Raw genomic sequence first — 15,400 nt, 5'->3', positions numbered from 1 at the left:
CGGTCTCGGCCACGGCCCCCGGCCCCTCGGCCACGGCCATCACTCTGGCGGTCTCGGCCACGGCCCCCGGCCCCTCGGCCACGGCCATCACTCTGGCGGTCTCGGCCACGGCCCCCGGCCCCTCGGCCACGGCCATCACTCTGGCGGTCTCGGCCACGGCCCCCGGCCCCTCGGCCACGGCCATCACTCTGGCGGTCTCGGCCACGGCCCCCGGCCCCTCGGCCACGGCCATCACTCTGGCGGTCTCGGCCACGGCCCCCGGCCCCTCGGCCACGGCCATCACTCTGGCGGTCTCGGCCACGGCCCCCGTGACGTCAGCCCCGCCCCGCTGACCTTGTACCAGCTGATGACCGGCTCCGGGGTGCCCCTGGCCTCACACGCCAGGATCTCCGAGTCTCCGACGTTGACGAACAGGTTCTTTGGAGGAGTGGTGACCAGCCGGGGAGGAGCTGCGGAACACCGTCGACACGTCGGTAAGGGCGACACCAACTAACCTCGATCATCGCCAGCAGATGGCGCATGCTCACCGGCGAGGTTTGAAAACCCAGCTGGCATGTTTTTCTCACAAAAACGATGATGTTGGCATAATGGTGATGATTATGACGGCATTTCTCACAAAAAACGAGATGACATGTTATCACAGACGCATAACATGGAAGTATATATGCACGTACGCCATTGACGTCCCCGCACAGAAGCACATACCACGGATGTCAAAATGGGCTCAATCACACAGGCACGTGGTGTGATGTCCCGGTCGGCTCAATCACACAGGCACGTGGTGTGGATGTCCCGATCGGCTCAATCACACAGGCACGTGGTGTGGATGTCCCGATCGGCTCAATCACACAGGCACGTGGTGTGGATGTCCCGATCGGCTCAATCACACAGGCACGTGGTGTGGATGTCCCGGTCGGCTCAATCACACAGGCACGTGGTGTGATGTCCCAATCGGCTCAATCACACAGGCACGTGGTGTGATGACCCGGTCGGCTCAATCACTCAGGTACTTGATGTGGATGTTCAGATGGCCCCAGGTACACAAACACGTACCGCTTACGTTCAGGTGGATACAGCGCGGGTACGTACCGCGAACGTCCACGTGGATACAGGCACGGGCACGTACCGCGTACGTCCAGGTGGATAAAGGCGCGGGCACGTACCGTGTACGTCCAGGTGGATACAGGCGCGGGCACGTACCGTGTACGTCCAGGTGGATACAGGCGCGGGCACGTAACGCGTACGTCCAGGTGGATATAGGCGCGGGCACGTACCGTGTACGTCCAGGTGGATGTAGGCGCGGGTACGTACCGTGTACGTCCAGGTGGATATAGGCGCGGGCACGTACCGTGTACGTCCGGGTGGATACAGGCGCGGGCACGTACCGCGTACGTCCAGGTGGATGTAGGCGCGGGCACGTACCGTGTACGTCCAGGTGGATACAGGCGCGGGCACGTAACGCGTACGTCCAGGTGGATACAGGCGCGGGCACGTACCGTGTACGTCCAGGTGGATGTAGGCGCGGGCACGTACCGTGTACGTCCAGGTGGATATAGGCGCGGGCACGTACCGTGTACGTCCAGGTGGATACAGGCGCGGGCACGTACCGTGTACGTCCAGGTGGATATAGGCGCGGGCACGTACCGTGTACGTCCGGGTGGATACAGGCGCGGGCACGTACCGCGTACGTCCAGGTGGATGTAGGCGCAGGCACGTACCGTGTACGTCCAGGTGGATATAGGCGCGGGCACGTACCGTGTACGTCCAGGTGGATACAGGCGCGGGTACGCACCGCCTACGTCGAGGTGGATGTAGGCGCGGGCACGTACCGTGTACGTCCAGGTGGATACAGGCGCGGGCACGTACAGTGTATATCCAGGTGAACCCATGTGGATACAGGCGCGGGCACGTACCGTGTATATCCAGGTGAACCCAGGTGCCGTTTCCCAGCTCGGCCGGTGACCGGTCCAGAAAGTGGACGACACACTCGTACCAGCCAGCGTCCATTTCGGTGATGTTGGTCATGTTGAGCGAGGCCATGCCGTACTGTGTGCTCCGCAAGTCCACCCGGCGGACCCGGCCCTCGTAGCTGTCGGCCACGTGCGGAGGGTAGCCGTCGTACCAGATGTACAGGGGCGGATGGAGCTCCTGCCGAAACACGCGGGCTGCTTAGTCACCAGATGTACAGGGGCGGGTGGAGCTGCTGCCGAAACACACTGGGCTGCTTAGTCACCAGATGTACAGGGGCGGATGGAGCTCCTGCCGAAGCACGCTGGGCTGCTTAGTCACCAGATGTACAGGGGCGGGTGGAGCTCCTGCCGAAACACGCTGGGCTGCTTAGTCACCAGATGTACAGGGGCGGATGGAGCTCCTGCCGAAACACACTGGGCTGCTTAGTCACCAGATGTACAGGGGCGGATGGAGCTCCTGCCGAAACACACTGGGCTGCTTAGACGACGGTCGAGGGCTGTCAGGCCTCAGGAGATGCATGGATTCCACTGCAATTCCGTGGCTAGACAAATCTGACACACACAATCGTTAGCCCCACGCAAAAAGCTTAACACTAATGCCCCCCCCTCCCCCATTTGCATATTTTAATGACTAGGAGGATGTCACGTTGCCCCTCCTTCCAAAAATGGTCCCGGGTCGTCGGGTGGTTATTGAACTAGCACACAACACAACTCTACAAACGCTACCGCGGCGATTTATGTTTCCTTTGGCCAGCTTCTACTTACTCTACTCTACTCTCCCATCGGTGGGCAAAGGGTTAAATGAGCGTGTGGATGAATGCAAACCTGTACGGTGTACCGCTCAATTACCTAACCTGAAAAGTGTGTACGGTGCAACACATAAACAGCAAACATTAGTGAAAGTACCTTCACTTGTTGCACCTTGGACGCTTATTTTCCAATCGGGCGAAAAATAGCGCTGAGCGGACACGGTCATCACCATTCCTGTCCCATTCGCTGCACGGCTGCTTACCGTACAATACAAACATTCACTGCCTGCCTGTCTGTTATGTTGGCATATTGTGTAACTGTGAGATGCCAACCAATGCTCTGTGGCAGGAAGCGGTACTATATTGATGCCATCGACGCGCCGCCTCTTCGTGCTGCAAAGCAGGCTTGAACCACAACTGAATAACGATCTGTCCGATGTCTCGATGGCGCGGCGGTCGCGGCAGTTGCGCCGGAAGTGTGTCCCAGCGACCCAATAGTGTTTAACTGCTTAGCATGTATATATGCATACATACTGTGTGTATATGTATGTACGTATACATACATACTGTGTGTATATGTATGTACGTATACATACATATGTATATATATATGTATATATATATATATATATATATATATATATATATATATATATATATAGCCCAGGGATGTAGCCAGCCTGTGCGGACCCCGATGGTGAGAACGTATCTATCTCGGCTCTTGTCCTGAAAATCCGTAATACTGCAGGTGGCATGCAGGGACCAACGTGACAGGCAAGTCGTGAGGCCGTTACAGTGCCGTGACCACTCATCTGACGACGAATACAAAGGCAGAGACGAAGGCTATGGCTACGATTATGATGATGGTGATGATGGCGATGAGGTGATAATGATGGCAACAACGATGACAGGCCATAAACTACACAGGCCTCTCAGGCCGCGGCGCACTCGGTCAGCGGAATGGTCGGAAGCGTCGTGCCGCGTCACTTTCATGTTTCTTGTTGATTCCAGTGGCCGCCTAATTAACACAGTAAAGTTTGTTTCCCAGGCAGTCCTCCAAACTGACGAAAAGCCGCGAACCGGCGTGACACGCGGATCGTGAAGTCGGGACAATGCCGCAATCACTCGCCTGTTTCCTCCACTCGATGACGTAGGGCACGGGTTGGCCGTCGGGGAAGTCCAGAGGGCAGTCAAGCACCACACCCTGCCCGACCAGCGCCGTCAGGTGCTTCGCATTCTGCAGGTTCAATCCTGGCGGTCACACAGCGGCCGGCGTGAACACAGGTGAGTCACACAGGGGCCGACGTGAACACAGGTGACGGTCACACGGGGGCCAACGTGAACACAGGTGACGGTCACACGGGGGCCGACGTGAACGCAGGTGACGCTCCCCGCACGCTGCTCCCGTCGTACACACGCACTACGCACATGCCCTGGTCGCTCAACGCTTGCTACGAGAAGCTCGGAAAAGAGTCGGCCTCGTCCAAGTAAGCGAGGATCATCGTTCCCACATGTGCACGCCTGTAGGATATGTACATATATATATATATATATATATATATATATATATATATATATATATATATATATATACATAGTGCTAAGTAGCACCATCAGATCTATTTAATTTGATTATGTGTGGCTATATACGAGTTGTAATGTATAACGCTCCGCGAAAATACATAGTGCAATAAGTCATATGTTTTCAAATTAAAACATGAGTAGTACATCAGTACAGCACCCCACACGAAACCAAGAAGCAACAGCCACGTGCAAGTTCATTCCTTCTTTAGGCACAAAGCTATAGAAATCTCACACTTGTGTATTTTACGCAGTCAAAACATGGCATTTTCCCACTTATACTTTAAGAGGATAACATTTGCGCCAAAGTTCGTCATACGAAGCTGTTTCCCAATATTAAACACACAAAGGATCACAAAAAGTGGTCTGTTTTCCTTTCATTAGCGTCATAAGTCCGCTTCAGTTGCGCATGTAGTAGCACACTACAACAGGATGGGAAGGTACTCGGCCCGTCACATCTTTGTAGAGTTACGAAGATGTTACCCCGTTGGTATAAGGCATATATATATATATATATATATATATATATATATATATATATACACTGCGTAATGGAGTGATGACGTAACGGACCATTATCCACGGATAAGAAAAACAGCAGATGTTGACTCTGTGTCTGGTATAAATTTTGTGCAGCACAGATGGAAAAACTATAAACATTTCTTCAGCTCACATCTTGCCAAGTCCCATCTCTTCAACGTACAAAAGGCGCAACAATAGTCATAGGCTTTAGTTAGGTACTTGGTAGCAATCTACTGGGTTTGCGATCTTAGGTTGGTAAGCATTAAGCTATTGTACAGTATTTTCATATGTTGTTAATATTTTGGCGAAAGTAAAAAGTGACACACGAAGTAGATGAAGTGATGATTAGCAACCATAAATAACTAAGCCGTGCTCCACTCAAATCTGCCTATTGGACAAATGCGAGCAATCTCATCCCTTTCCACGAGTAGGCTTTTAGCAGCAGAGGCAGCATTCTCACGCCTTTAGACACGGCTGAGCTGCGCACTGCTGAACGCTCCGTAAGATGACTGGTGCCTGACTGGTGAGGGCTCTGTCTTCAAAGGCAGTCTCTCAAGTACCTCATGAAATCAGGCGGCTGGCGTGGGTCAGGACCATCAGAATAATAACGCAGTTTGCTTTAGACTGAGTTAGTGCGGTTGGTATGTGAGTTGTTGCCCATGAACATGCCCAGGTTTAACAGTCCTGCAATGGGCCACTGCCGTGCTTCCCATCATTTAAAACGCAAACTATGGGCATATAGCGAACCCATTGTGGTTTACTAAGACGCTAAAAGCCCAAGAACTACCAACATTGACGTCAGGTTCGTTTCAGCAAGACTTCCTACCATCTGGCACAATTATATTTTTCCAAGTTTGGCCACATCACGGAACATAAACTAGCGAGTACATAGATGCAGATGTTTGGCGTTTGAGAATGCACTAGTGTGGTGTTCTCCATCTTCAAGGTTCAACCCATTCGAAAAAGAACACGAAAAACCAAGCACAGCTACCTTAGGAGAGACCGCTTTGCTAGGTAAACCGTTTGGCAGAAAATTGGGACCACCAACCATTCCATAAAATGCATAACTTTCCAGGCGGCCGCTCAGTCCGCTAGCCGAGCCCGGTCGGTCGGCGGTACCTCCATCAGGCCGGTGTGTGCGGCCGCTGATGGTGTTCGTGTGACCATTGATGGCGGCCGCTCAGTCCGCTAGCCGAGCCCGGTCGGTCGGCGGTGCCCCCATCAGGCCGGTCTTTGCGGCCGCTGGTGGTGTTCGTGTGACCTTTGATGGCGGCCGCTCAGTCCGCTGGCCGGGCAACGTCGGCCGGTGGTACCACCATCGGGCCGGTGTGTGCGGCCGCTGGTGGTGTTCGTGTGACCTTTGATGGCGGCCGCTCAGTCCGCCGACTGTGCCAGGTCGGTCGGCGGTGCCCCCATCAGGCCGGCGTGTGCGGCTGCTAGTAGTGCAGCTCATTTGAGACCGTGTGACCTTTGATGGCGGCCGCTCAGTCCGCTGGCCGGGCCCGGTCGGTCGGCGGTGCCCCCATCAGGCCGGCGTGTGCGGCTGGTAGTAGTGCAGCTCAATTGAGACCGTGTAACCTCTGATGGTGGCCGCTCAGTCCGCTGGCCGAGCCCGGTCGGTCGGTGGTACCTCCATCAGGCCGGTCTGTGCGGCCGCTGATGGTGTTCGTGTAACCTCTGATGGCGGCCGTTCAGTCCGCTGGCCGAGCCCGGTCGGCCGGCCGGCGCCGAGCCAGCCGCCCTGAGCGGCGCGGCGCCGCTGGTCGATATGTGCCGCCAGCGCTGCCGTGTCGCGACGGCCACCGAGCCACCAGATGGCCCCACTGCCATGCGGCCGTGATGGCGCGCCGCAACGCCACGGCACGGCATCCCGGAGGACGGCGCGCTCCTCGCGCTAGCCAACGGCTCGGCGCGGGCCGGCCGCGGCGACTCTTCCACCGCGCTGAGCAAATGCAGTCAGCTGATGACACCACGCAGGCAATAATGACCTCCACAGGCTACACTCGTGGCTGCATCAGTAGGCTGATTATAGCCTGCTCCGAGACTATGGGGACTGCAAAGACAGATTGCCAGCGCTAACAAGCCAAGGAATAGGGCAGCATCTGCCAGAACGTCATGGCCCGTAACGAAAGAACACAGCACATCTTTGCCATCTTTTGGCACCAATCCCCGACAAAAGCTGGTAACCGATTAGGCAGAAGGGCGAGGCGCCAGCATGAAAGGCGCCGAGCATCCGCGAACGCTAGCCAGTGCAGTCGGGGCCAAGGCTGGGGAACACACGAGTGGGGAAGGGGGAGGGGGACGCACGCAGCTGAGCCGCTCGCCAATATTCGTGCAGCAGTATGGTTGGCAGCGCTTTCAAGCCAATTCAGCTGTAAAAGTGCATGAAAGCATATCAAAGATTTGAATAAAGTGTGAGGCTTTTGCGTTCTGACATTGATGTGAAACGGACGAGGACTTCGATGATTTCACACTCATAGGTGCCTTAACACCAATGCTCGTCCCATTTTCCGTCTCCGCGTCGTACGGCATAGATTCCTAACCGCTTGTGAAGCGCTCTCCCCCCCCCCCAAAAAAAAAAATTGAGAAAGAGAGATAAAGGAGCCATTCTTGCCTTAACCTCTACAATACATGAACAGGCAACGTAACAAAAACACATTCGCACAGAAGCCGGCCTAAAACGAAACGCTGCCACGTGAAATGGAGCCAGTGAACGGGGTGGAGCGCACACAACCTTATCGCGCACTTCAAGAGACGGCGAACCCGCGTCTAGGTTTGCAACAAGCCAGGCAGAGGGGATCACAGATTCTTTGAAAGCTTGTGAAGATAGACCACCAGATTGAGGGAGGGTAAGCCACAATGTTCAGGATTCCTCGACAGTCGGTACACTGGGTTGTCGATTGTCTTGAAAACAGAACCGCTCTCACGGAACTTTACACTTCTCGTTCACCTAACATTACCAGCGTGTTTTGCGAAGCGTTGGGCTAAACATTAATTGGTTTTCCCGCGCTGATACCGGCAACTACGACGGGGAGCCTAACTCCTGTAATATTGCAACATCGCACTGGTACGGAATAACCCAACTACAACCGGCTCATTTTTGCAGAGGACCAGGCAATCAAGAGATATGCTGTTTTTTGCTTTTTAGCTGGCACTTGCCTGAGATGGAATGCTGAATGACAGACGGTCTAACGCCCACCAGAAGCCGAAACGCTAAGGATCACTCAGTGTTCGCGCTTCTTCTATGACTCAATGACTGCAGTCCTTACAATATTGCGTACTTGTACTTCTATCTCAACGTCAGCACAGTTTGACACTTTTGTGACCATGTGTGACCTATGTGAGCCCTCCATGTGTGACCTATGTGTGACGTCCTTGTGTGACCTGTCGCGCATGTAATATGGTAATATCGCACAGAGGTGCAGAAGATCCGCCGAAGTAATGTATCTAAACTTTGCCACAATGGGATCAAATGGCCAGTTAATGCTGTCCCAGTTTTCCGCCCGCTCCATTATTCTTCCCTTTTTAACAACGCTTCAGTTTAAATCCCTTGATAAATTCACCATATCATAGCAACGGCCTGTCGTGGGCGATAACTTTTTGAGATTGACGCAATACGTAGCTCACACTTCCGTTAGCGCATGTCTTTTGGCCTCTAATTACTTACGAATTTGACTAGCAATTTCATGCCGTGCAGGCTAGATGAAACCAGTGAATCACCCGTATAGATGTGACTAATGAAACATCCGTAAAGATGTTACCTATCTAACACACGCACAGATGTTACCAATCAAACACCGTACATTATCTCACCGATCAGGTACAGGTACACGTACAGGTGTTTCCAATCAAACAATCGTAGATGTCACCAATGAAACACCCGTACATATGCTTCTAATGAAACACCCGTACACATGTTATGCTGGATGAAACTAATGAAACCCCTGTGTAGATGGTATGCCCTACATGTGCGTAAGTCATTTTCAGACGCGTCGTTCCCGTGTTCTGTCAAACTGGGTACAGTGCGGAAGCGTTCATTTGTGCCCGATTCACAAAGTAATTTTGTTAAGCCTATGGCAGATCTAGTTCAGACCTGCCGAGATCAAGATCACTGAGTCGCACTAGCATACGACAGCATACTTTCTGTACTACATCAGCTTGTCATACACTGGTGATGCTTTCACACCCTGGGCTTTAAATGAGGTAACCTCGACAGTTGCCAAACTTACAGCACGCTGGTGGTCGTGGAAGACTACGAATTCGAAACACACTATCTAGTCAGTACCGGGGTTGTGGCGGTAGTTCCCACACCCTAAGAGCAGCGAGGCATTTCTGTGTTACAAAGAGATATAAAGGACTGAAGAAAACGGAATGCAATGATGATGAACCGAAAATGATGACGGAAATGAGTTAAGGGCATGTTTCATATTTCAGGATATTTAAGCAAACATTCTATATGATTGAACAGGCCCATTTATAACTTTGGAATACCTTTAAAGTGAGAAAGGCTGCTCTTGGCAACACAATTTATCTGTTTACCAAATATGCTCCTCAATGCGTCATGGTTTGATTACGTCATCGTACCTTGCACAACAACGACTGAGAGCCAATTGACGACCGTTAGACCTGGAAATTGCGCTCATGAACGCCTCGGCAATTATATTATTTTTGATATTGATCACCCGAGGGCTTATGGAACGGCAGGATTTTAATGATGTTGTCATGACGTCACGAATGCCAGGGTAACTGAAATGCTGTCCCGAAAAACCTTTCCCAGTTTTCGTGCGCGTGTAGCTCAGAAACTAAAGGGGCTTAGGTCTCAAGACGGACAGGATTGTGAACAGCACCGAAAGGTCCTCAAGATATAGCCATCTTGAAGACCTTTCGGTGCTGTCAGTTAAAAATCCCACATAAATGTGGAACACTCCCTTCTAGTGAATTGCTACAAAAGATGACCATCCCAGCCACAGTGCCCAAGAGTCCCATGAACGCGACTCAGGAAACCATTAACAGCGCTTTCCAGGGTGTCTAGATTAACTTAAACTTCTCTTGATGTATGGGTAAAATGGTTTAGTTTTTTCAACTGAGCATGCCAGGCCGCTCTGGCACCAAAAAGTGGAAACAAATATGCAAACCCAACGCAAAAAAAACCTCCGCCACACAAAGCTCCAGTCAGGCAAAGCATTCAAAATATATGCTGGCATGTTATGTAAGAATTTAAGAAAAACAACAGTGGTAAATAGTGTTAAAAATCATGACAAACTGTCGCCATCTGATCCAACTCAAGTATAATGAAAACCTCCATAAACGCAGGGTGGCATGACAGCTCCATAAACACAGTGCCGGGTCCATGGTCATCTGACAGCTCCAAAACTTCAAACGAATTTTTTACAAAGATCACTAGAATTAAATATCAAAGATCAAACTACAGAATCAAAGAGAAGATAATTCACTAAAGACCAGAAATCCAAAGGATAAACAAATGGCCAAGTCATAATCGCGTATCACACGTACTTCATCAATTAGTTATAAATCTAACGATTATAGGTTCCTCAAATCAATCAATCAATCAATCAATTTTCAATCAGCTGTATATGATTTACTTATTTCCGAAATGGTTATCCAAGATAGCCAAAATCTAATGTAAGGCAAATTTCAGATAACAACGTCGATTACATAGGTTGAACAACTTCACAATTCGTATGAAACATAATACATAGTACTTTATTCTGTGCGCACAAAATATAATTGCAATGTTCTTCAATAAAATAATTATACGGAAGCTGGTAAATCCCAAATTCCGATTTGAAAAACGCCGGTTGGCCAGCGTCATCAAATAGGCTCTGTGTTGTGGCTTCTGCCCGGCTTTACCTAGTATTTCTATCGTATTCCCTAGCCGTTGGGTTCATCATAATGCATGGGCAAGGTCCTTTATCGACAAGATAATTCCGAGTCAAAGTTATACACGACCTCGGATCACCTGAAATGACCCCTTGAAAACCATTCACCTCAGTCGTGCTCATCAGGATTTAAAAAGAAGTTGCCAAATGGCCAACTAGATTTTCAACCAAAATTTGCACTGTTAAGTATGCCCCAAACTAGTTCATGCCTTGGGCATAGACTAGTTTATCTAGACAGTCTGGTTTATTCAGGGCATAGCCTAGTCTTTTGGTCTATTCCCTAAAACTTGTTTGAAAATGTCTGAGCCAGTTCGCTTTATTTGTAACAATAAAATACTTTCATGCTTGCTATACATGTTACACATGCCTTTGCACACCATTTCAGCGTCCGCCACTTTGCATTTACACGCATCATTACGGCGGGCGTTTCGTCGTTGCCATAGTAGAGACCTTTGGGTACAAAACAAGCGTTTGCAATGAGTATGATTATATAAATGGATCCGCATCTTTATTTTAGCCTAAAATTCACAAAACTGTGCCACAAAACCTCCCATTCCATGTCCTGCCCTTGCAACTGAATGCTTTCCAGAAAATATACATTCCATCGAGCTCATTTCAGCAAAATGTGCAGGTGAATTCCATGAGAAGTCACAACTGCGTGCCACTGCCGCTGGCGGTTAGGAAGCAGCATGAAAACATTACTTGGGGCACAATCTGAGCCTACCGGAAAAAAACGGAACGGAAAAAAATTGACTGGTTCTAATTGGCATGCCTTTATTCGAGATCAACAATGATATCGACGGAGGCCAGGTATGACATCTACAGAGCCGGGTCCGGTCCAGTCAGTGCAGTGGTTAAGCTGGGAGCATCTGGGAGAGCAGACGTTCGGGGTCCGATTCCGCTCCATGTCCGTTCATCCCGCCAGAGTGAGAGGCAGGCGACGCCACACGACCGCAGCAGCTGAGGGTGTCGGCAAGCCCCAATATCACAGAGAACTAGGTATTCTGCCTGGGGTCCTGGAGTAACAGATTGTAAGTAGGTGCCGCCCATTGGGAGTGCATGTCCGCGGTGACCCCCTTCATCAGTAGTTGCACAGAACACAAACCGTTGCTATGATTTTGAACTGTCAGAATGCCAGATACTAACGGATCCCACTGGTCCGTGTTTGCCCGCGCCAGAAACTAAAAATAAAGCACTGTTGATGAGACTCGTCGCGCACAGTTGCAAAAAAATACTACGCACATAGATCAAAACCAATTCTCCCTATGTGTGTTGAATACAGCGATTTGTTTCTCCATTCTGTTGTGCTCAGCATCCTGCGAGAGACATAAATCAACCATCAGACATCAAAGAGTTTTAGTGGCCGTAGCCGTACGTTTTTTGCCAGACGTATCGAGATTCGTGCCTTGAATAGGCTGAATCAAGTATTTGCATAGTTGATGTATAGCACGTGCACGTTTAACGTGTAATTTTTACGGTGTCTTCCTTTTACGCGTGAACATTTGGCGGAGTCAGCAATGCGCGTGTCGAAAGTTTGCGCGTTTATCTTTTGCAGTGACGATATTTTCCGTGTCTTGTTTGCCTGATGTTATTTTGCAGGCCGATATTTTCCATGCGATATTATGCGATCGATCTTGTGTGTCAATATTTAGCAAGTGGATATTTTGTTCTGTTAGCACTTCTTATGCCGCTATGTAATGAGTACTAAGGGACAATGCAATGTCTGCCTGAATCTTGATTTACCACGAGTTGCTGGACGAGTAGCGGTGAGACGGGACTAACGCTCACCATTCTAGCGGCTGGGCTGGGGTGGAGACCACGCGTGTCATGTGTGGGTGGGTGACCCTACATCGTCACCGACTAGGGTACAGCCCCAAACGACACCTCTCAATCACACCCCATTTGTGTGGCCATGTAAATGTACGGCGACAGCCAACTTCCTGCCTGCTTTAACACCGACCATTGAAGCAGCACGGATACAAAACGCACGCCAACATGAGCGCGCGCCGCGATACAACACGTTGAAGCCTGCGCTCCACACGGCCACCCCGCTGACGTGGGCTGCCCTGCAGCCGAGCCTGGATTGATCGGGCTGGCATCATGTGACGTCACGTACCGGTGGCGGCCGGGATGAGGAGCAGCGCCGTCCAGACGCCGATCATGGTCCGGGCCGGCCGACCGAGTCGCATGGTGCACCCATCAGAACCGCCCCCGGGTCAGCTCCTGTCGACGACGGCACACATCAGCGGTCGGCCACTGGAACTACTACAGTCACTGCTAGAGAATAACCACCGACGCGGTTAAAGCGAGGCACACAGTAGCACGCCATGCCAGCCATCATGCTCGTGACACGATGCGCTAGCTAAAACCGCAACTCACTGAGCGCTCCATGCACCAGGCACTGGCCTGGCGCACTCTGCCATGGCTGACAACTGTTGTATTCTTCATCGCGCTTTCGGGTAGATCCCACGACAAACGCAAGCTCATCAATGTTTCGATCCTGTTTTCAACAGCAGCAAAATATAAGCCATGAAGAGAACGAAATTTCTCGTCACACTGCAACAGAATAGACAACACGTCACAGCTACAGAAGTTGCTTTTTCTTACATCGTAGCATCGGACATGCCGGAGAACGTTCTCTACTTGACCCTCCCATTGCACCTGGAATGACTTTGGAGCGGGTTAAGCCCTCCCCCTCAGATAGAAGTAGAGCGTGAGCGCCAGTTTGCGGACTGCGGACGCGCGCTCCGACCCGTTCCGGGACGCGGTTCCCGGACCGAATCAGCGCGCGCACCAGCACGTTCACGCCAGAGGTGCCGTTTTTCTCAAAGTTCTTTCTGAAGTTCATCCTAAAGTCCAAAGAAGGGCAAGCTGCCCAATCAAAGAATTTCCAAAAATCAGGTTGTCCCAAAATTTCTAATTTTGTAAGCATCAACTTCTACCACTGTCTCCAACCAAAAACCCTAGTGACTACTCGCGTCGCCGCGCTCTCACACTGGAATCGAATGAAAAGAAGAAGAAGAAATATCTAAATCCAAAGATTTTTGTTCCCGCCCGTCTAATTTCACCTTGGAATTAGGAACAACTAGGATCCAAAAATTTAGAATTCAATCAGCACCTCCCGGTCACACCCATACCCACACCCACGTACGGTTTTTGACATATTTATACGCACAACTTCGCGTCACACATCACTGCAAGCCAATCCTTATTCGCAAAAATTCCTTATACCAAATCTTTGGATCCGTAAAACTTTCTTCCGACAATATTTCAACTAGTTTTTTCTTCTTTTTTTTGGCAGACGTATTTCTTCGCATTTCAACTGCGTGTGACACAGTTTTTCGCGCATGCATTGCTTTGAATCGCATTTTGTCTTGGTACACGTCATACTTCCCTTCACGCTTCTTCGTATTGCATTTTCTCGTAAACGTGCTTTTCACGCCGTATTTTTGACGTAGGTACGCAGTCTTTGCCACCAAATATCTAGCATTAGGAGCGAAACGATGGCGTTTCCTCACCATCCGCTTTAATCCGCTGCTCGTTCCTCGCTAACAGTGTCTTCCGCTGTTGCCTTGTAAGTACCCCGTGCTTGGAGAAGCCCTTCCGTTACCCCACCCAACAACATTAAAGGGAATGTTCCACACTTGTATGGCGTTTTGAACTGAAATAGCCATCTTGAGGATCTTTTGATGTAGTTCACGGTTATGTTCTTTTTAAGACCCAAAACCATCTGGCTCCTGAGGTACACGCCGGCAAAAGTGCGAAAAGGTTTATCGGGAGACTATTTCAAAGTTGCCTTGGCATTAATGGCGTCAAAGAAACGTCATGCGATCGCGGTCATATTACAGGCTGTTCTCTGCTTATGGTCAAAACAGCATGGCCGCTCATACATTCGCAAAAGCGATGATGCGGCACGTATGATACAATACGCGGAAGATGATTGGCTGTTAGCAAGATTTCGCTGATGAATGCGCGTCGCGAACGTAAGCGTGAGCACTTTCAACTTGTGCGGCAGTAGTCGTGAACGGGTCATTTTTTCGTATTCCAGGCCACAGGTCAATGCTATAAAAAAACGCCACTGTCTGCAAAAAACTACGACACCCAAAAACGGGTACTCTCTCGAAAGCTATAAAAGGAAGACGCAACGGCAAATCTGTTTGTCCCGTCCTGGCGTTTTTTCTTCTTCCACTGACGTATTTCTAACAGACAGCTCGGTTGGCGCCTTGCGTTCCGGAGCACAGAACCTTGCACGGGTTTATGAGTTAGCAAGGCATTATGAAATTCGGGAAAAATCACAGTAGTTTAGATATGTATTTCGCAAAATATTTCACACATATTGTACCACAAATCTAAATCTTGAGGAAAGAAGTTTGTTCTACAAGTACAACCTCTTGAGCTGCATTGCCATGAACCCCCCGTTGGGACTTAGTTGTGAAGGGAGGTCACGGTGAAATGCAGTGTTATAACTGAACATCTGTGCGGGAATTGCGAGAAAACCTGCAATTTGATAGCCCCGGGAGCTGTGCAATTGTGATATCAAACTTATTAGACAAAAGAATGTGAATCGACGGCTTGAAATGTGTGTGATCGCTGATGGTGTGCGCCAGTGGCTTGTGTTGATCTTGATGTGATGAGGAGTGTGTGTGCGAGGTTTGTACTTCTGAGAGAGAACATTGTT

The 15,400-nt window shown here is 50.3% G+C and overlaps 1 protein-coding gene across 1 annotated transcript in view; it reads right to left on the bottom strand.

The window, feature by feature from the left end:
- Positions 1 to 12,911, bottom strand: part of LOC119093415 (protein turtle) — a gene marked incomplete at its 3' end in the record, with an annotated part of 18,858 nt that extends 5,947 nt beyond the window's left edge. Inside the window, 4 exon segments of the mRNA XM_037216370.1 lie at positions 334 to 449; positions 1,914 to 2,148; positions 3,849 to 3,970; positions 12,839 to 12,911. Of these exon segments, the coding sequence (XP_037072265.1) occupies positions 334 to 449; positions 1,914 to 2,148; positions 3,849 to 3,970; positions 12,839 to 12,911 (546 nt within the window).
- Positions 12,912 to 15,400: the final 2,489 nt, after the last annotated feature.

Source organism: Pollicipes pollicipes, unplaced genomic scaffold (genome assembly GCF_011947565.3).
Source record: "Pollicipes pollicipes isolate AB1234 unplaced genomic scaffold, Ppol_2.1 Scaffold_4002;HRSCAF=4701_pilon_pilon_pilon, whole genome shotgun sequence".
In the NCBI taxonomy this organism is placed as follows: Eukaryota; Metazoa; Arthropoda; class Thecostraca; order Pollicipedomorpha; family Pollicipedidae; genus Pollicipes; species Pollicipes pollicipes.
This window is presented reverse-complemented; position numbering and strand designations above follow the sequence as displayed.